This window comes from Mirounga leonina, unplaced genomic scaffold (genome assembly GCF_011800145.1).
Source record: "Mirounga leonina isolate KUSES-001 unplaced genomic scaffold, KU_Mleo_1.0 Mir_224, whole genome shotgun sequence".
NCBI lineage: Eukaryota > Metazoa > Chordata > Mammalia > Carnivora > Phocidae > Mirounga > Mirounga leonina.
The window spans coordinates 15386477-15409159 of NW_023270615.1; the positions used below are offsets into that span (position 1 = coordinate 15386477).

Here is a 22683-nt window from a genome sequence, read left to right on the forward strand (position 1 = left end):
CTGTTGCCAAGTACTCAACTCGGCCTATTTTAGTGCAAAAGCAGCCATACATAATATGTAAACAAATATGAGTGTGGCTGTGTTCTGATAAAACTTTACTTACAAAAACAGAGAGCACACCAGATTCAGCCCCCAGGCCACGCTTTGATAATCTCTTCCTTTTAAGAAACCCCTTACTCCTCTGGGCCTTAAACTGATATAAGCAACACCCCATTAGAGGTCATATCAAGAGGACAAGGATATGGTTTGAGGCAGTGCCCCACACGCAGGATATCTAGCAGGGTCTGGGCTTCATATCTGATACATCATCAAAATTTACTCTCGCAGCAAGTCTTCTTATCAATGTATTAATTCAATTAGATCATGATACTGATTCAAAGATCAAAACATCCAGTAGGGCTGTATTTCAAATCTTTTCCAAGCTGTGGTACACGGATTTGCTATACTAAGACAAATAAATGGGTTTATTTCTCTACCATGCAGATAATATCTGACCAAGTCATCAGCTCAAGCTCTTCTTCCTACCCTCACTGGCAGTTACACACTGTAACTCATGCAATTTTTTTTTCCCATGATGCTATTGCTTTTTTTAAAAATTGTGGCAAAATATACATAACATAAAATTTACCATCTTAACCATTTTTAAGTGTACAGATATATTCATGTTGTGCAATCACCACCACCATCTCCATAGCTCTTTTCATCTTAAAAATTGACACTTTATACCCATGAAATAATAACTCCCTATTCCCCACCTCACCTTGCCCCTGGCAACCACTAATCTACTTTCCGTCTCTATGATTTTGATCACTCTAAAATATTTCATTTACGCGGAATCACATGGTATTTGTCTTTTGGTGACTGGCTTATTTCACTTAGCATAATGTCTTCAAGGTTCATCCAGGATGTAACATATGTCAGAATGTCTTTTCTTTTTAAGGTTGAATACTATTCCATTCAATGCATACACTGCTTATCTGTACATCGGCACCTACGGTCGCTTGCAAGGTTTAGCTATTGTTAATAACGTGATCATGAACATGGATATACAAATATCTCTGAGACACTGTTTTCAATTATTTTCTGCATATATACTCAAAAGTAGAATTGCTGGATCATATGGTAGTCCCATTTTTAATTTTTTGAGGAATTGTCACATTTTTTTCCCACAGTGGCTATATATTTTACATTCCTACTAACAATGTGCAAGGGTTTCAATTTCTACACATGCTCACCAACATGTTATTTTCCTGGTTTTTTGGCAGTAGCCATTCTAGGGTATGAGGTAGTATCTTGTTATGGTTTTGATTTACATTTCCCCTATGATTAGTGATGTTGAGCATCTTTTCATGTGCTTATTGGCTATTTGTGTATCTGGGAAAGATTGGTATTAGTTTTATTTTAAATGTTTGGGAGAAACCACCAGTGAAGCCATCAGGTCCAGGACTTTTCTTTGTTGGGAGATTTTTTTTTTAAGATTTTATTTTGTTATTTATTTGAGAGAGAGAGAGAGAGAGCACGGGTGTGCAAGCAAGCAGTGTGGCAGAGGGAGAGGGAGAAGCAGACTCCCCGCTGAGCAGGGAGCCTAACACGGGACTCAATCCCAGGACCCTGGGATCATGACTTGAGCCAAAGGCAGATGCTTAACCGACTGAGCCACCCAGGTGCCCCTGTTGGGAGATTTTTGATTACAGTTTGAATCTCCTTACTAGTTACAGTTCTATTCAGATTTTCTATTTTTTCAGAGTTTAGTTTTGGTAGATTTTGTTTCTAGGAATTTATCCATTTCATGGATGTTATCCAACTTGTTGGTATATAGTCGTTCACAGTACCCCTTTATAATCCCCTTTGTTTCTGTAGAATTAGTAGTAGTGTCTCCACTCTGATTTTTGGTTTTAGTAATTCAAAACTTCTCTTTTTTTTCTTAGTTCGTCTAGCTAGAGGCTCGTCAATTTTGTTGATCCTTTCAAAGAAACAAATTTTGGTTTCATTTATTTTTTTTCTTAAGATTTTTTGTTTATTTATTTGACAGACAGAGAGAGAGAGGGAGAGAGCACAAGCAGGCGGAGCAGCGGGTAGAGGGAGAGGGAGAAGCAGGCTCCCTGCTGAGCAGGGAACCCCATGCGGGGCTCGATCCCAGGACCCTGGGACCATGGCCTGAGCCAAAGACAGACGCTTAACCCACTGAGCCACCCAGGTGCCCCTCATTTATTTTTTTTCTATTGGTTTTGTATTCTCTTTTTTTTTTTTTATCTCTGCTCTAATCTTTATTATTTCCTTCCTTCTGCTAGCTTTGGGTTTAATTTGCTCCTCTTTTTCTAGTTCCTTAAGTTATATATAGTTGGGTCGTTGATTGGAGATCTTTCTATTTTTTTTTTTTTTTTTTTTTTTTTACCGTATTGAGTTACTTTTATTAGGGCAAGTGTGTCTATGTGCTGTAAATTATTTCACTTGCAAGTGCGACTGGCTGGTGGGGTGTCTCCCTCTCCCGCTACATGGGCCGCTCCCGGGGCCTGGTCACAATGTGCCACCACAGCGGGGGCAGATCACCTGCCTTCCGGGCCGGGGGCAAAGCTTCAGTGCTGGGACCACCAACTGGGGTTTCCTCCTGCAGCTGCTTAACCTCCCGCTCCCAGCTTTCCATCCGCAGCTTCTTCCACTGCTCTCTCTTGGCAAAGTAATCAGGATACATCGCCTTCTCGGAGAGATGCCAGTCATCTAAGCACCACTCGGGCACCTTGTAACACTCATATCTCTCATAGGAGGTCCCTCCTGGAGACTCAGGGAAGATGTATGGCTGAGGATGCTGATTGTGCCAGAATTCTTACTCCGCCACCCTCAGCAGTTGGGTGGCCTTCACTGTGTCCTTCTCATTCTTATGTTCTTCAAACCGGGCTCTCATCAAACAAGCGAAGTACCGGTATTTGTCCCTGTGGACGCAATATGACTCCAGGTGGCACAGCGCCCGTTTATAAAGCCGCAACACCTTCTGCTGGTGGGTCAGGTAGGGACCCGGCCCGCAGAACGCCATGATGACCCGCTTCCTCCAGCGGCCACTCTTTCTGGTTTTTTAATGTGTTTATAGCTATAGGTTTCCCCTTAGGACTGTTCTCACTGCACTCACAAATTTTGGTTTGTTGTGGTTTGTTTTTTGTGTTTTTTTTTTCCCCATCTATTCCTAAGTATTTTCTAATTCTCCTTATGATTTCTTCTTTGAACCTTCGGTTGTTTAAGAGGGTGTTGTTTAGTTTTTAGAAATTTGTGAATTTTCCAGTTTTATTTCTCTTATAACTTCATCCATGGTAGTCAGAGAAGATACTTTGTATGATAACTTACCATACAATTATACCTGTCGTATCATATACTTAACCTGGAAAATGTCCCATGTGCATTTTAGAAGAATGTGTAATCTGCTATTGTGGGGTACAGTGTTCTGTAGATGTCTGATAGACCTAGTTGATTTGTTATGTTGTTTAAGCCCTCTGTTTACCTACTTATCTTCTGTTTGTTTATTCTATCCATTATTGAGAGTGGGGTATTGAAGTGTCCAGCTATTATTATAGAACAATTTCTCCCTTCGATTCTGTCAGTTGTTGCTTCATGTATTTTGATGGTCTGTAATTAGGTTTGTAAATGTATTTATAATTGTTATATCTTCTTGCTATATTAAATTTTTTATTAATAGATAATATCCTTCTTTGTCTCTTATAAACTTTTTGGTTTTAAAGTTAGTTTTGTCTGGTATCAGTATAGATATCCCGCTTTCTTTGGGTTACTATTTGTGTGGAATACATTTTCCAACTTTTACTTTCCATCTATTTGTACCTTTGGAGCTAAAGTGTCTTATAGACAGCATATAGTTGGATCATGTGTTTTTACCCATCCTGTTGATCTTGTCTTTTGATTGGAGAGTTTAATCCGTTTAAATTTAAAGTAATTATGGTAAAGATGGGACTTAGTTTTGTTATGTTTCTATTTCCTTTATGCCTTATAGCTGTTTTGCCCCTCATTTACTGCATTACTGTCTTCTTTTGTGTTGAGTTGATTTTATTTATTTATTTATTTTTGGTGTATATTCTATAGCTATTTTCTTTGTGATTACCATGGGATTACATTTAACATTCTAAGTTACAACATTCTAATATGGATTTATACCACCTTAACTTCAATAACACAAAAATTCTGATTCTTTACAGCTATGTCCCTATCCATTTTGATTATTGAAATCACAAAACTACACCTTTTACATAACATAAAGTAATAATTCTTTTTAGCACATTAACTTCTTAAATCATTTAGAAAACAAAAAGTGGAATTACAAAATGTTGTTACCATAAAACTAGCTTTTATAATTGCCTGTGCATTTCTCTTTATTCGGATTTTTATTTCTTTATATGGCTTTGAGTTACTGTCTATTGTCGTTTCATTTCACCCTGCAGGACTGCCTTGAACATTTCTAGCAGAGCAAGTCTAGTGGTAATAACTATCAGCTCACTGCCTTCTGGCTTCCAAAGTTTCTGATGAGAAATCTGCTGATTATTTTATTGAGGATCATTTGTATGTGATGAGTTGCTTCTCTCTTGCTGCCTTCAAGTTTCTGTTTGTCTTTCAAAAGTTTGATTATAATGTGTCTTAGCGAAGTTCAGAACTTAAAGTTCATTGAGCTTCTTCGATGTTTATATTCATGTCTTTAATCAAATTTGGTAAGTTTCCAGCCATTATTGCTTCAAATATTCTCTGCCCCTTTCTCTGTCTCTTGTCATTCTGGAACTCACATGATGCAGGTGCTGGCTCATTTGATGGTGTCCCACACGTCCCTTTGGCTCTGTTTACCTTTCTTCAGTGTCTTTTCTTTCTGTTCCTCAGACTTGATTATTTTCATTGTCTTATCTTCAAGTTCATGGATTCTTTCTTCTGCCCATTCAAATCTGCCTTTGAATCCCTCTTGTGAATTTTTCATTTCAGGTATTGTACTTTTCAGCTCCAGATTTTCTTTTTGGTTTCTTCTTAGGTTTTCTGTCTCCTTACCAATCTTTCCCTTTTGTTCATACATCATTTTTTTTACTTCCTCCATATCATCCTTTAGTTATTTGAGCACCTTTAAGAGTTATTTTAGAGTCCTTGTCTGGTAGATCTGCCATCAGATCTTTTTCAGGGATGGTTTCTGTCCATTTATTTTTTCCTTTGCACCATACTTTCCTGTTTCTTTGTATGCCTTATTTTTTTGTTATTGTTGTAGAAAACAAGACATCTGAATCTAATAATGTAACTGGAAATCAGATTCTCCACATTCCCCGGAGTTTGCTATTTTGTTACGGTTTTTGTTTATTGTCTTTATTTTTTGTTGTTATTGTTGCAGGCTGTCTCTTACCAAGATCAAACTAAGGTGTTAACTTAAGGTCTTCTCAGGTCTTACCTGAACCTGTTCATTTCCCTGGCCATATACAGTCACTTTTACATTTTTTCCCATATGTGCCTTTGTTGTAAATGTCCTCGTCTTTAATGTCTGGCACCCCCAAGGGAAAAAAGATAAAAAATGTGGGAGAGGGGGTAAGAAAAAGGGCGCTGACCCATTAAGTCCCCTGGAAGTCACTTCAGCTGGAGGTGGAGGGGGTTGCAGCAGGGAGAGAGGTACAACAGTGGCTACTGCCGCTTGGTCTGCAGCCTGTGATCAGGTGCAGTGATCAGTGATCAGAGCGCAGAGCCTCAACATTGGGAGGACAGGGTCTTTTTTGTCTTCGCTGGCTCCCATAAGCTGTGTGTGAGCTACTCCAGGAGCATGTGCATAGCTAGCTTCCTGCCACAGGACTCAGGGTGGGAGATGGGCAGCTGCTATTGTGCTATGAGCTAAAATGTATCAAAATTAACTGCAATTTACCATGCCTTCCCCTAGAAGTTGCAAGCCTTCGATAGACTCCAGAGTTCTAAAATAGCTGTATCAGACAGATTCTTCCAATGTAATTATTGTACAGGTGGTAGACAGACTCCTGGTGCTTTTCTACTCCATCATCACCGCTGCCCCGACCAACTCATACAATCTTATCCCAGGAGTACACTGCCTCCATATCCCTGGAAAAAACTGAAGAAACAAAAGGATGTAATCCTAGGATTACCTGTTAGACCTACATGTATCAAACACTGGTTGAGTGTGCTTTAGTGACCCATAATAATCCATGCCAAGGGTTAAAGTATTTCCAATAGTCATAGGAATCACAAACATGTCAGAAAAGACTAAAGTTTGGCTTGTTTATTTATTTAGTTAGTTTGCACCTTTATCAATGAAGAATGTAATAAAACTCTATTAGAAAATAGGATGGAGGGGGGCGGAGAAAGATGGCGGAGGAGTAGGAGACCTGGATTTCTTCTCCTCTCAGGAATTCAGCTAGATAGGGATCAAACCATTCTGAACACCTACAAACCCAACAGGAGATCGAAAAAGAATAGCAACAACTCTCTGAGCAGAAAAGCGACCACTTTCTGGAAGGTACAACATGCGGAGAAGTGAATCCGAGGCGATATTCGGGAGGATAGACGGCGGGGGAGGGGCCTCCGTCGGCCACTTCTGGCAAGTGATAGAGCTGCAGAGCACAAAATCGGAACTTTTAGAAGTTGGCTCCGCTGAGGGACGTCACTCCGGTGGCTAAGTGGGGGGTGGAACCATCGTGGGACAGTGTGGACTCAGGACCCTTGGGGTCACAGAAAGACCAGGGGTGCCTGAGTGCAGCAGAGCTCCCAGGGATCGGAGCAGGGAAGCTGGCTGCAGAGACGGAGCCGAGGCGCGGGCTCTCAGCTCAGGGTTTCCATAAACCGTGATCCGTGGCACAGTCGGGCCACTGCTCCTCCAGCAGGGACCCAACAAGCGGCAGATCCGGGGAGACTCCCCTTCCTCCCCCAGAAGGAGCGGCGTGGGAGTGCACTGCAGGGATCTGCTGGGTTTGGAGACTCCACACGGGGTCGGGTGCCAGAGATAGAAACGTGCGGTCACAGGCCGGGTGAGCACGGAGTGCGGCCGGAGACCGGGGAGAGGGGAGTGACTGACGGCTTTTCTCTGGGGGCTCACTGAGGAGTGGGGCCCCGAGTTCTCGGCTCCTCCAGGGCGGAGATTGGGAGGCCGCCATTTTCACTCTCCACCTCCAAAGCTGTACGGAAAGCTTGCAGGGAACAAAAGCTCCAGAGAGCAAACCCGAGCAGATTACTTAGCCGGGAGGGGGCAAGGGCGGGGCAATTCCGCCTCCGGCAAAGACATTTGGAAACCACAGCAACAGGCCCCTCGCCCGGAGGATCAGCGAGAACAGCCGGCCAAGACCAAGTTTACCGATCAATGAGAATGGCAGAACTCCAGCGCTAGGGGAATACTGCACATAGAATTCATGGCTTTTTTACCATGATTCTTTAGTCTTTCAAGGTTAATTTTTTTTTTAACTGTCTTTTTTTTTTTTTTTGAATTTTTCTTTTTCCCTTTTTCAACCAACTTCTTATCAATCCCTTTTTTAAAAAAACATTTTTATTTTCCATTTTTAGAGTCATACTCTATCCCTTCTTAGTAGTTACCCGTATTTGTGGCATATATATATAAATTGTTCTCTCTTTAAAATTTTGAGATAGTTTCTTCTAACAGATCAAAATATACCCTAAATCTCTAGTGTATGGTTTTTTCTACTCCCCTGCCTGATCACATTCTCTCCCTTTTTTTCTTTTTTTTTTTTTAAATCCTCTTCTTTCTTTTTTCAAACAACTTCTTATCAATTCCTTGTATAAAATTTTTTATAATTTCCATCTTTACAGTCATATTCCATCCCTTCATCATATCAACCCTTATTTTTGTACATATATAAGTTTTTCATTCTTTAAAATTTTGGGAGGCACTTTCTTCTACCAGACCAAAATACACCAAAAATCTAGTGTGTGGCACTGATCTATATACCAGCCTGATCATATTTGATCACATTCTGTTTTTGTTTTGTTTTGTTCTGTTTTTGTGTGTTTTTATCTTTATCTTTTTCCTTTTTTTTTTCCTTCTTTTTCTTTTTTCTCTCTTTCCCTTTCTTTTCCCACTGCTTCAGGTCTTTTCTGATTTGTTTAGAGTATATTTTCTGGGGATGTTGTTACCCTGCTAGCATTTTGTTCTCTCATTAATCTATTCTCCTCTGCACAAAATGACAAGATGGAAAAAATCACCTCAACAAAAAGAACAAGAGGTAATACCGACTGCCAGGGACCTACTCAATACAGACATTAGTACGATGTCAGATCTAGAGTTCAGAATCGTCACTTTAAAGATACTAGCTGGGCTTGAAAAAAGCATGGAAGTTATTAGAGAAACCCTTTCTGGAGAAATAAAAAAACTAAAATCTAACCAAGTCGAAATCAAAAAGGCTATTAATGTGCAATCAAATATGGGGGCGCTAACTGCTAGGATAAATGAGGCAGAAGAGAGAATCAGTGATATAGAAGACCAAATGATGGAAAATAAAGAAGCTGAGAAAAAGAGAGATAAACAACTACTGGATCACGAGAGCAGAATTCAAGAGATAAGTGATACCATAAGACGAAACAACATTAGAATAATTGGGATCCCAGAAGAAGAAGAAAGAGAAGGGCAGAAGGTATAATGGAGCAAATTATAGCAGAGAGCTTCCCTAATTTGGGGAAAGAAACAGGCATCAAAATCCAGGAGGCACAGAGAACCCCTCTCAAAATCAATAAAAATAGGTCAACACCCTGACATCTAATAGTAAAACTTATGAGTCTCAGAGACAAAGAGAAAATCCTGAAAGCAGCTCGGGAGAAGAGACATGTAATCTACAATGGTAGAAACATTAGATTGGCAACAGACCTATCCACAGAGACCTGGCAGGCCAGAAAGGACTGGCAGGATCTATTCAGAGCACTAAATGAGAAAAATATGCAGCCAAGAATACTATATCCAGCTAGGCTGTCATTGAAAATTGAAGGAGACATAAAAAGCTTCCAGGACAAACAAAAACTAAAGGAATTTGCAAACACGAAACCAGCCCTACAAGAAATCTTGAAAGGGGTCCTCTAAGCAAAGAGAGAGCCTAAAAGCAACATAGACCAGAAAGGAACACAGACAATATACGGTAACAGTCACCTTACAGGCAATACAATGGCACTAAATTCCTATCTTTCAATAGTTTCCCTGAATGTAAATGGGCTAAATGCCCCAATCAAAAGGCACAGGCTATCAGATTGGATTAAAACACAAGACCCATCAATATGCTGTCTGCAAGAGACTCATTTTAGACCCAAAGACACCCCCAGATTTAAAGTGAGAGGGTGGAAAACCATTTACCATGCTAATGGACACCAAAGGAAAGCTGGGGTGGCAATCCTTATATCAGACAAATTAGATTTTAAACCAAAGACTGTAATAAGAGATGAGGAAGGACACTATATCCTACTTAAAGGATTTATCCAACAAGAAGATCTAACCATTGTAAATATCTATGCCCCTAACATGGGAGCAGCCAATTATATAAGGCAATTAATAACAAAAGCAAAGAAACACATCAACAACAATACAATAATAGTGGGGGACTTTAACACCCCCCTCACTGAAATGGACAGATCGTCTAAGCGAAAGATCAACAAGGAAATAAAGACTTTAAATGACACACTGGACCAAATGGACTTCACAGACATATTCAGAACATTCCATCCCAAAGCAATGGAATACACATTCTTCTCTAGTGCCCATGGAACATTCTCCAGAATCGATCACATCCTAGGTCATAAATCAGGTCTCAACCGGTACCAAAAGATTGGGATCATTCCCTGCCTATTTTCAGACCACAATGCTTTGAAACTAGAACTCAATCACAAGAGGAAAGTCGGAAAGAACTCAAATACATGGAGGCTAAAGAGCATCCTACTGAAGAATGAATGGGTCAACCAGGAAATTAAAGAAGAATTAAAAAAATTCATGGAAACCAATGAAAATGAAAACACAACTATTCAAAATCTTTGGGATGCAGCAAAGGCAGTCCTAAGAGGAAAGTATATAGCAAAACAAGCCTTTCTCAAGAAACAAGAAAGGTCTCAAGTATACAACCTAACCCTACACCTAAAGGAGCTGGAGAAGGAACAGCAAATAAAGCCTAAACCCAGCAGGAGAAGAGAAATAATAAAGATCAGAGCAGAAATCAATGAAATAGAAACTAAAAGAACAGTAGAACAGATCAACGGAACTAGGAGCTGGTTCTTTGAAAGAATTAACAAGATTGATAAACCCCTGGCCAGACTTATCAAAAAGAGAAGAGAAATGACCCAAATCAACAAAATCATGAATGAAAGAGGAGAGATCACAACCAACACCAAAGAAATACAAACAATTATAAGAACATACTATGAGCAACTCTATGCCAGCAAATTAGATAACCTGGAAGAAATGGATGCATTCCTAGAGATGTATCAACTACCAAAACTGAACCAGGAAGAAATAGAAAACCTGAACAGACTTATAACCACTAAGGAAATTGAAGCAGTCATCAAAAATCTCCCAAAAAACAAAAGCCCAGGGCCAGATGGCTTCCCAGGGGAATTCTACCAAACATTTAAAGAAGAATTAATACCTATTCTTCTGAAACTATTCCAAAAAATAGAAATGGAAGGAAAACTTCCAAACTCATTTTATGAGACCAGCATTACCTTGATCCCAAAACCAGACAAAGACCCCATTAAAAAGGAGAATTACAGACCAATATCCCTGATGAACATGGATGCAAAAATTCTCACCAAAATACTAGCCAATAGGATCCAACAGTACATTAAAAGGATTATCCACCACGACCAAGTGGGATTTATCCCTGGGCTGCAAGGTTGGTTCAACATCCACAAATCAATCAACGTGATACCATACATTAATAAAAGAAGGAACAAGAATCATATGATCCTCTCAATAGATGCAGAAAAGGCATTTGACAAAGTACAGCATCCTTTCTTGATCAAAACTCTTCAGAGTATAAGCATAGAGGGTACATACCTCAATATCATAAAAGCCATCTATGAAAAACCTACAGTGAATATCATTCTCAATGGGGAAAAACTGAGAGCTTTCCCCCTAAGGTCAGGAACACGGCAGGGATGTCCACTATCGCCACTGCTATTCAACATAGTATTGGAAGTCCTAGCCTCAGCAATCAGACAACAAAAAGAAATAAAAGGCATCCAAATCAGCAAAGAAGAAGTCAAACTCTCACTCTTTGCAGATGATATGATACTTTATGTGGAAAACCCCAAAGACTCCACCCCAAAACTGCTAGAACTCATACAGGAATTCAGTAAAGTGGCAGGATATAAAATCAATGCACAGAAGTCAGTGGCATTCCTATACACCAACAACAAGACAGAAGAAAGAGAAATTAAGGAGTCGATCCCATTAACAATTGCACCCAAAACCATAAGATACCTAGGAATAAATCTAAACAAAGGGGCAAAGGATCTGTACTCAGAAAACTATAAAATACTCATGAAAGAAATTGAGGAAGACACAAAGAAATGGAAAAACGTTCCATGCTCATGGATTGGAAGAACAAATATTGTGAAGATGTCAATGCTACCTAGAGCAATGTACACATTCAATGCAATCCCCATCAAAATACCATCCACTTTTTTCAAAGAAATGGAACAAATAATCCTAAAATTTGTATGGAACCAGAAAAGACCCCGCATAGCCAGAGGAATGTTGAAAAAGAAAAGCAAAGCTGGCGGCATCACAATTCCGGACTTCCAACTCTATTACAAAACTGTCATCATCAAGACTGTATGGTACTGGCACAAAAACAGACACATAGATCAATGGAACAGAATAGAGCTCCCAGAAATGGACCCTCAACTCTATGGTCAACTAATCTTTGACAAAGCAGGAAAGAATGTCCAATGGAAAAAAGACAGTCTCTTCAACAAATGGTGTTGGGAAAATTGGACAGCCACATGCAGAAGAGTGAAACTGGACCATTTCCTTACACCACACACAAAAATAGACTCAAAATGGTTGAAAGACCTCAATGTGAGACAGGAGTCCATCCAAATCCTAAAGGAGAACACAGGCAGCAACCTCTTCGACCTCAGCCGCAGCAACTTCTTCCTAGAAACATCGCCAAAGGCAAGAGAAGCAAGGGCAAAAATGAACTATTGGGACCTCATCAAGATTAAAAGCTTTTGCAAAGCAAAGGAAACAGTCAACAAAACCAAAAGACAACCGACAGAATGGGAGAAGATATTTGCAAATGACATATCAGATAAAGGGCTAGTATCCAAAATCTATAAAGAACTCATCAAACTCAACACCCAAAGAACAAAGAATCCAATCAAGAAATGGGCAGAAGACATGAACAGATATTTTTCCAAAGACATCCAAATGGCCAACAGACACATGAAAAAGTGCTCAATATCGCTCGGCATCAGGGAAATCCAAATCAAAACCTCAATGAGATACCATCTCACACCAGTCAGAATGGCTAAAATTAACAAGTCAGGAAACGACAGATGTTGGCGGGGATGCGGAGAAAGGGGAACCCTCCTACACTGTTGGTGGGAATGCAAGCTGGTGCAGCCACTCTGGAAAACAGTATGGAGGTTCCTCAAAAAGTTGAAAATAGAACTACCATATGATCCAGCAATTGCACTACTGGGTATTTACCCCAAAGATACAAAAGTAGGGATCTGAAGGGGTACGTGCATCCCGATGTTTATGGCAGCAATGTCCACAATAGCCAAACTGTGGAAAGAGCCAAGATGTCCATCGACAGATGAATGGATAAAGAAGAAGTGGTATATATATAGAATGGAATATTATGCAGCCATCAAAAGGAATGAGATCTTGCCATTTGCAACGACGTGGATGGAATTGGAGGGTATTATGCTGAGCGAAATAAATCAAACAGAGAAAGATATGTATCATATGATCTCACTGATATGAGGAATTCTTAATCACAGGAAACAAACTGAGGGTTGCTGGAGTGGGGGGTGGGGTGGGAGGGATGGGGTGGGGTGACTGGGTGATAGATGCTGGGGAGGATATGTGCTCTGGTAAGCACTGTGTATTGCGCAAGACTGTTGAATCTCAGATCTGTACCTCTGAAACAAATAATGCAATATATGTTAAGAGAAAAAAAAAAAAGAAGAAGGTAGCCGAAGGGGAAGAATGAAGGGGGGGAAATTGTAGGGGTAGACGAACCATGAGAGACGATGGACTCTTAAAAACAAACTGAGGGTTCTAGAGGGGAAGGGGGTGGGATGTTGGGTTAGCCTGGTGATGGGTATTGAGGAGGGCACATTCTGCGTGGAGCACTGGGTGTTATGCACAAACAATGAATCATGGAACACTACATCTAAAACTAATGATGTAATGTATGGGGATTAACATAACAATAAAAAAATTAAAAAAAAAAATAGGATGGAGCACCTGTGTGGCTCAGTTGGCTAAGTGTCTGACTCTTGATTTTGGCTCAGGTCATGATCTCAGGATTGAGCCCTGCGTCAGGCTCCACACTGGGCATGGAGCCTGCTTGAGATTTTCTCTCTCCTTCTGCCCCTTGCCCCACTCCTCTCTCTCCCTCACCCCAGAAAGAAAGGAAAGGAAAGGAAAGGAAAGGAAAGGAAGAAAGAAAGAAAGAAAAGTGAAAAGAAAAAAGAAAAGAAAGAGAAAATAGGATAGTAGAGTGATTGAGAACAACAGGGACTCTAGAGTTAGGCTGTTTGCGCTTGAATTCTGGCTTTGGGGCTTCCTATTTATTTGACCTTGGGTAAGTTACTTAACTTCTTTGTTTCTTCATACCAAAATAGTTGTGTTTCCTCAAGTCAGAAGTTGTTTTGTTTTACTACCCAACCTTGGAAATATTGTTTAACTGTCCAGTGTTGGCTTGGAAAGCTTAGAGCCAATTTTATTCTTCCATTCAACGGATGTTTACTGAGTATTTACTACATGTCAAGCTTTGAGCTAGATACTGAAGATGTAAGAGAGAACAGAACAGACATGTTCTGCCTCATGGAACTTGCTCTAGATGAGCGTCTGGAGGTGGAAATATATAATAAACAAATATATGACCGCGTAACTGCAACACCACCAATAACTAAGAGACCAAGGTAAAATTAGAGAGTCAGGAACTGATTTTGAACACAGTGAGTAGGGCAGGAACTTCTCTGAAAAGGTGACATTTAAACTGTGCTGCACCCAAACTGGTATGTTTCCAGTAGGAGGTACAATTTGTACAAAAGTTTCGAGCTGGGACTGAGCTTGACGTGATCAGGGGATAGAAAGCAGGCCAGAGAGACAGAAGAGTAGCAAGTGAGGTAGGGAGAAAGGCATGATGTTGAAATGCGAGCCATACAGGACTTTGAGTGCATGGTAAAGAATTCGGTTTCCATTCTAAACTTAATGGGAGGTTGTCAAAGATTTTCAGGAGAAAAATGATTGATCCTGCTTGTGTTGAGAGATCACTTTTGCTGCAGTGTAGAAGAAGCATTGAAGGGGCATGGAAGCAGGGAGAATAGTCAGGCGATGGGTGTTGTAAGTCTGGAAAAAAGCAATTGGTAGCTCAACCACAGCAAGCCCACATATTCTGACAGAGATCATGCATTTCTGTCTTGTGCCCAGGGAGAAGAGGAGACTCTATGGTTTGGCTTAATTCTTATTTCCCTCCCCTTTCTGGGCTCACTTTTCACTTGTGCTCTTGTGTTATATGTTAGAGACACTTAAATTCTTTTTGGATATTCTATGTAGTCTTAGAATCCTAGGATAGAGATGCCTCTTTGTTCCAAAGGTGATTCATTATATTGCTTAGAAAGAATAAATATTGTTTCTCAAGGGGTTTGGTGTTTCTGGGTAAATAAGAGAATTAAGTTGGGAGGACAGTTGGGACTTTTAGAGAAAGTGGATCCAGAAAACCCAAACTGCTGCTAAGAACAATTTGTAAATGTAGGTCATGGAGCTCAGAAAGAAGTTTCTCTTTGACATTTCTCCTGGATTAAATGAAAGAGAGATACTGGGGAATTCTGTGACAGTTAGGGAAGCCTCCAGTTTGGTGCCTACAAAGAGAGGAGTTACAATTGTGGAACCAAGGGGTAAACATGGAGAGAGGGAAGTACGGCAGCAGACTGCTTCCTCAAAATCAGGATGGTTATGAGAGTGCTCTGGTTTGAACTTCAAGAACTTACTGGAAATTAATAATGTCATACACACATGCGCACACAGGCATTTATTGAAAAGACATAGCAAATGTCTTTTGCAAGTGAGCTTGTGGCAAGTTGAAGTTCCATGATTATCCTTAAATCTGCTGTGGAATAGAGGCATTGACTGCCCAGTGTGGGTATGGACAGGGAGTGAATATCTGGCTGCTGTATCCATAATAGAAACGTACTGCTCCCCCTCTTCAGGCCAGCCCTCCCAGCCAGTCCAGTTTCCTTCCTTCCCAGCCAATGCGCCACACATGCTTGCTAACTCTGTCCACTCTGTTTGCTCACTTACCCCAGAATCTCTGTCTCTTCATTCTTAGTATCATGTCATAGCTCAGGCCTCTGACTGGGCCTTTGACAGCCTTGGATACTTCATTTGACTCAACTATCTTCCTGTTTTATTGAGCAGTGAGGTCATAATTTAATGACCTTAGACATACCGTATATGGAGTAAAATGTTTGTTAAATTTGATTACTTACTAGCATTTTTAGAAAATTAACAATTTGTAGAGATATATATTTGTATGCATGAAATATGGATGTATATATATAGAGATAGATGATATAGACATAGAGATAAACACACATATCAGAGTGTTTGCATGGGAAAGAGATCAATAATGCCTGTATGTCTATTGGATATAAATTAGCTGTAGCCTATGAAGAAGGGACCGAGGAAACAGGAGAGGAAGAGTAAAGAACTAGAGCTGACAAAGAGTAGAAGCAAAGATGCCCACATACCTCCGACTTTTTTTTAAATTTTTTATTGTTATGTTTATCACCATACATTACATCATTAGTTTTAGACATAGTGTTCCATGATTCATTGTTTGTGCATAACACCCAGTGCTCCATGCAGAACGTGCCCTCTTTAATACCCATCACCAGGCTAACCCATCCTCCCAACCCCCCTCCCCTCTAGAACCCTCAGTTTGTTTTTCAGAGTCCATCGTCTCTCATGGTTTGTCTACCCCTCTGATTTCCCCCCCTTCATTCCTCCCTCCAGCTATCTTCTTCTTTTTTTTTTTCTTAACATATATTGCATTATTTGTTTCAGAGGTACAGATCTGAGATTCAACAGTCTTGCACAATTCACAGCGCTTACCAGAGCACATATCCTCTCCAGTGTCTATCACCCAGTCACCCCATCCCTCCCACCCCACCCCCCACTCCAGCAACCCTCAGTTTGTTTCCTGAGATTAAGAATTCCTCATATTACATACCTCCGACTTTTAATGCAAAGCACGTCACTGTCAGATCCTGCCACTAGAATCCCCATTGTTCTGCCCCTAAAGATGCTGTTCTTCTCGTCTATAACCCCAGGCCAGGAGGGGCTCCATTCAATCCTCTTTCATTTGTCAGGTTTGATACTCTTAAGAGGTCTCACTTTGGGACACCTGGGTGGCTCAGTCGGTTAAGCGTCTGCAGCTCAGGTCCTGATCCCGGAGCCCTGGGATTGAGCCCCATGGTGGGCTCCCTGCTCAGCAGGGAGTCTGCTTCTCCCTCTGCCTCTGCCCCTCCCCTTGCTCATGCTCTCGTGCTCTCTCTCTTTCCCTCTCTCCAATAAATAAATAAAATCTTAAAAAAAAAAAAGAGGTCTCACTTTGACTAACAGGCTAAAGAACTCTCATTGGCTTCTCTAAGGTTCTCCCTCATATATATATATATATATATATATATATATATATATATATATATTCTGATTATTTTGGGAGTGTCTCGTTGAAGATAGATGCCCATTATTACAAACATGAAGAGGAGCAATAGTAAATAAGAGAACTTGGAGCTAGACTATGGGAGTTCAAACTCAAGTTCTCCCATTTACTCAATATATGACCTCCAGCAAATGGTCTACCCTCTAAGTGCCTTGGTTTCCCTATTTATAAAATGAGACCAATGAGCGTGCCTACCTTCTAGGGTTGTTGTGAGAGTTAATTGGGTTCATATCCATAAAGCACTTGGAACTGCCCTGGCAATATTTAGACCTCTGTGAATGTTAGCCTACATTACTGCTTTCCTCTCCAGCTAGGAACTACTACAAGTAGGAGTAGACTGCTCATTCCATTCATTCCTCCTGATCACGCCTCTCCTACACCAAGCCAGTATGATAGAACGTCCCACCCTAGAACAGGATCCGAGGTAGTCAGGAAAGGAGGCTGGAGTGAAATGTGTGGCTGGCCTCTGGTTTAGGGTGAAGGGCCAGGTGTTTCTTCACCTTCCTCCACCTGTAGGAAGAGCTAGTCTGAACTGGCCAAGTCTAGATGTGGTCCAGCCTGTGTCCATGTCCTTTCCACACTCGATTCATCTTTTATTACTCTCGGGGCAGGAGAAGGTGCTGAGTCTCATGGCCACCACTCACTTTTCTTGCTGCACATCCCAGCTTTATTTGCTAAGGAAAATGCTCGAGATTATTGGCCAGGTGATGAGGAAAGCTTGAGGCTAGGAAAAATCTTCCCCAAACGTGATTGGAGCAAAATACCCTTGGACATTATACCCTCAGAAGGTTCCTCAAAAGTTAAGTGACGTTTTCAACGAAATGAACTTCCCTATTTGATTTCCTGGAAAAGCCAGATATTCAAAGAAATTGCATGCCCCTGGTGGCCCAACAAGATCAGTAAATTCTCCCACTGAGTTCTTTCTCAGGTCTGAAAAATTACCTGCTGGCATAGGAACATGTTTGAAATTTGTGGGAAGGGACTGCCTCCAAATATTTGCCCTCCTACCAACTGACCACTGGCCCACTTGCCCTCCCAGAACTAGGTCCTGAGTTGCTGCAAAAACCACAAGTTGGTGGCTTCGTAAGTGCCATTAAGCCAGGTGACTAGCCAGTCTGTTTTTCCACAATATGTGTTACTCTAGTGGGACATGTGTCTTCAGGTATATACCCTTTGATCCAGAGATACCCCTTACAGCAAGTTTTCCCAAGGAAGTAATCAGACAAGGGCCCAGAGCTCACTGGGTGGGGTCATTTATGGCACCATTGTTTTGTAGTATCAACAATACTGGAAATAACCTAAGTGACCATCAATAATGATGGCTTAAATAGTGATGTACCATACAATGAAATACTCATCAGTCTTTACAAAAAATCATGGGATCTATAATCACTGACATGGAAAGATGCTCACAATATCTTTGATGAGTGATAAAAGCAGTTCAATGAACAACATCCTAATATAATGACATGTACTAAAATTACATTCCTATATTCCTGTCCAGAGAGCTCTAGAAAATTATGTTCACCAAAATATTAGCAATTATCTCAGGTATGGGTATTTGGGTAATCTTTACTCTTTTTTAATTTAAAGTATATTTTATAATGATACAATGTGTCATTTTGCAATTAAAAAAGGAAGCTTTCTATATTTTAATTCTGAGGGGGGAAATGAGCTAGGTTTTAATCATATTTTTGCAAATATGATCTTGGGTTGACCACGCCAATCAGGTAATAGCGTAAGAATAAATAACATTTATTGAGCACTTACTATGTGCTAACAGGCCCTGTTCCAAACACTCTCCATGTCTCAAACCATTTAATCTATATAACATTCGACATTTTAGGTTTACCCCTATTTTACAGATAATGAAACAAGTACCAAGAGAGAAAGTCATTTGTTCAAGCTTCCACAGCTGGCACAAGATGAAACAGAGAGTTGGACAGAGGTCTCTGATCATGACCCCTGTGCTGTTCCATGCCCAGTTCACCTGCCCTTTATCTGCAGGGAGGAGCAGAAGGTGTAGCTATCTGAGAAGGAGCGAGCGGTGCTAGGAGTAGGACTCTGTCCTCTTCCCCTGTTGTGCTGAACGCTCTTCAGCAACCCCCCCCCCCCCACCTATAGGCTTAACTCCTGTCAGCTTCAGTTTCCTCTTTTGTAAAACAAGACTTCTTGGACCTCCCAACTTAAAATGACTGAGTCCCCTCTATACCATATATGGACCTAGTAGCTACTTCTATTGTGGCACTTACACTGCCCCCCACTGTCACCACCAACACCCCATCTCAGGATGAGAGACAGACTCCAGTGTCCCTCAGTGGGCAAGTTGTCAAGACAGGCTAGAAGATAGTTGGGTGTTTCTGTGCCTGCATTTACCACCCTCTACAATAATTCTGTTCATTTGTCATTCTCCCCACTGGACGTGGGCTCCTCAAGGCAGAGACAATGTCTTGTGCCTCCCCAGTGCCAGGAACATAACATCATTTAATTAATAAACACCCTTCTTAGAGTGAAACACTGGAAATTACAGCCATGTGGCCTTACGATTTCAGACTAATAGTCAGGGAGAGCAATGCTTGCATATTAATTTCTTTTGGTTTTCTGTTTTCTCCCTCATCTGGCACCATGTTCAGAGTAGAAATGATCATTAAGTAAAGCAGTCACTAATTTTTAACATGCCACTTATGCAACCTAATTCAAGAAATTATAATTTACTATGTAATAATTTTCTATATAAATTAGAAAATACCATTTACAAAATTCCTTCTGCTGGTTCAGGCATTTTCCCACCACCACTCAGAGCAGTCAAGTTACACAGCTAGTGTGAGTGGAGCCCGATCCAGCTTTTCTGCCCTTTGTGTCCACTGCTCTACTTTCTACACAGTGTCTACTTTCTGTCTACTTTCCACATAGTGCCTCCCTCCTCTGACCGATTACTATGGTTTCTAAATCCCCACATGCCACTAGCTCTGGCATCTTAGGAGAGTCCCTCATATCAGAGTGCTTGCATATTCCCCCCGTGGGTAAACTGAGGATCATGAAATCAGCTCGCCTTACAAGAGAAAATCGAAGAAGCAGAGGCAGATATAAAGCACATATTGCAATAACCACTGTTTGGTTTTGGGTTCTCACCTTCCTTTCCTCCCTTTTACTCACTTTCCTTCGCGAGGATGGCGGTGACCAGAGGAATCAAACCGTGGCATTCTCTATTCCTGAGCCATCAGTTAGGGTGTGCTGGTGACATCAAAATCACTTGATCAAAGTTTCCCCCTAAATGCCTATTTCTGCACCCCAACGATGGAGATTTTCAATCAGGAGGTCTGCGGTAGTGCCCAGGCACCTCCAGGCTTTTAAAGTTCCCCAGGGGATTCTGATGTGCAGTCAGGGTTGGGAAAAACTCATCTGGGTCAGAGTCTCCTCAAAACATGAGTCAGCTGTCTTCTCCTATCTCTGACTGCCTTTGAAAAGATGAATCATCACTTCACTTTCTTTTCTTTTTTAACTGAGTTGAAACCAAGAGTCAATGTGAGAACTTATTTCCTTTATCTGAGGTTGAGTTCAGATGTCCCCCCCACTTTGTCCAAGCACTGCGTCTTCTTCTAAAGATCTTAAGGAGAAAGGACATCAGTCCAGGACGTAGGAGAAAGATTCCCTCCTCCATTCAGTCCTGGGACCATGTTGTAGTCTTAATGAGCCATGGCTAGGGAGTCCCTGGATGAAAGGGCTGTATGATACTGTGATTTCTAAAAGAAACAAACATTTGGTCTTTGGCCCAGAGCTCTGCAATCCCTTGGAATTTCGCACGTGACAAGAGCTATGTTTTTGTTATGTCAGGGAAGTGACTTTTGGATGCACCTAAGTTTGGGGCTGGTTGCCAGGAGAGCAAACTGTGTGATTACAGGCTTGGAACTTGGAGGCTTAACCCCCTGACCTCCTGGCAGGAGAGAAGTGTCAGAGGTTAAATCACTCACCAATGGCCAATGATTTCAACAATCTTGCCTATGGAAAGAAGCCTCCATAAAAACCCAAAAGGAGAAGGTTCAAAGAGCTTCCAGGTTGGGGAATCAGAATGCTTCCACATGCCACTGTGCTGGGCCCACAGTCTACCAGGACAGGAGGGCCTTTGTTCAGGATCTCACCCTTTGTATCTCTTCGTCTGGCTAGTGATTAGTATTTTTTAATATCCTTTGTAATAAGTCGGTAATCTAGTGAGTAAATGGGTTTCCTGAGCTCTGTGAGCCTCTTCAGGAAATTAACCAAACCCAAGAAGGGGTCATGGGAACCTCCAATCAGTAGGTGCTCCATCAGAAGCCTGGGTAGCAGTGTGGACTTGGGACTGGCACATGAAGTGGGGTCAGTCTTGTAGGACTGAGCCCTCAACCTATGGAATCTGATATTATCTCTGGGTAGGTAGTGTTGGAATTAAGTTGAATTGTAGGATGCCCAGCTGGTGTCCAAGAGCTGCTTGGTTGGTGTGGGAAAAACCCACCCCCAACACACACACTAAAACTGGGTGCTGGCTCTGGGGAACCTTCCATCCTGAGTTACCGAGACCATACCAGGTGCATCTTAGAACGGGCCTCGATGTCTGGGGCCGACAGTCTTATCTTCCTCTGTCCTTCCAGAGATGAGCCAGGACCAGGAAACAGGAGAAACATTGGGATGCATGTAGACTATTTAGTTCCGTAGTTCTACCTTGTCCTTCTCCCCCAAACCACCCTACAAATGAGGCCAGGCCTGTGTCAGCATGCAGCAGTGAGGGGATCTCAGATTCCTCTGCTCCTTTGTGTTATTAGAACCGTCTGATGTAACACTTCAGCAAAAATCATAATTCCACCAGCTGTCTAGGCAAACCTGATGCTGAAACCACAGGCCCGACTGCAGAAGGGACTGGAACAAGGACCAGAATTCTAGTCAGGACTGTCTCTCCCTTCTCTGCTGCTTTCTTCCATTTCTCTCATTTCATATCCATGGAATTATACAGTATGTGGTCTTTTGAGACTGGCTTCTTTCGCTGAGCATGACTTTGTCAAGGTTCATCTACACTCTACACTGAATTAGCACTTCAGTCACTTTTGAGGCTGAATGCTGTTCTGCTGGGTGGGTACACCAAAGTGGATTTATCCATCCATCAGCTGCTGGACAGTTGAGTTTGTTCCATTCGTGGCTATCATGAATAATGCTGCTACGAACATTGGGGCACACGTGTTTGTATGGACATGTATTTCATTTTCTCTTGGTTATATTTCTTCCTAGGAGAGGAGCGCTTGGTCATACAGCAGCTCTAGGTTTAACATTTAGGGGAACTGACAGAGCCCAGTCCCCCTTGAAATTCCAATCTCATATCCTTTTCAATCTCCCCCCTCCTCTCAGAATAGTGTAAACATGTGGTTCAGCTATCTTGCAGTGGGAGATACAAATACTCCCAGGCTGGGTCTGGTTCAGGTCAATAAGTGTTGTCTCTGATAAGGTCCTAGGACCCCTGTGCCTGTGGCTTAGCTCCCTTCTGTGTCCCCTGAGGACACAGGAGCCATGGAGTCTTTGATGGTCACTGAGGGCTCCAGGGCCTGGGATGAGGGGTGTCCCCATTTTCTTCATCTCTGAAAACAACCCTGCAGCCCTTCCCACCCCCAGGCATGGGGTACTTCAGGGAACCTCCCTCCCACCTTCAGAAACTCCAGGCAAAAAGCAGGTGTCATGTTTTATTAAGAGCACTGTCAAACCTCAGGATATCCAGCATCCCTTTTTTTCCCCCAAAGATAAGAGGGGAAGA

General features: G+C 41.6%; 1 protein-coding gene across 1 annotated transcript; it reads right to left on the reverse strand.

Annotated features, from left to right (window-relative positions):
- Positions 1 to 2394: 2394 nt before the first annotated feature.
- On the reverse strand, positions 2395 to 3035 carry LOC118026254 (NADH dehydrogenase [ubiquinone] 1 beta subcomplex subunit 9-like). Its single transcript, XM_035028993.1, is given in 1 exon segment — positions 2395 to 3035. A coding segment is annotated over 1 exon segment (540 nt). The 5' UTR covers positions 3032 to 3035; the 3' UTR covers positions 2395 to 2491.
- Between the last annotated feature and the right edge of the window lie 19648 nt (positions 3036 to 22683).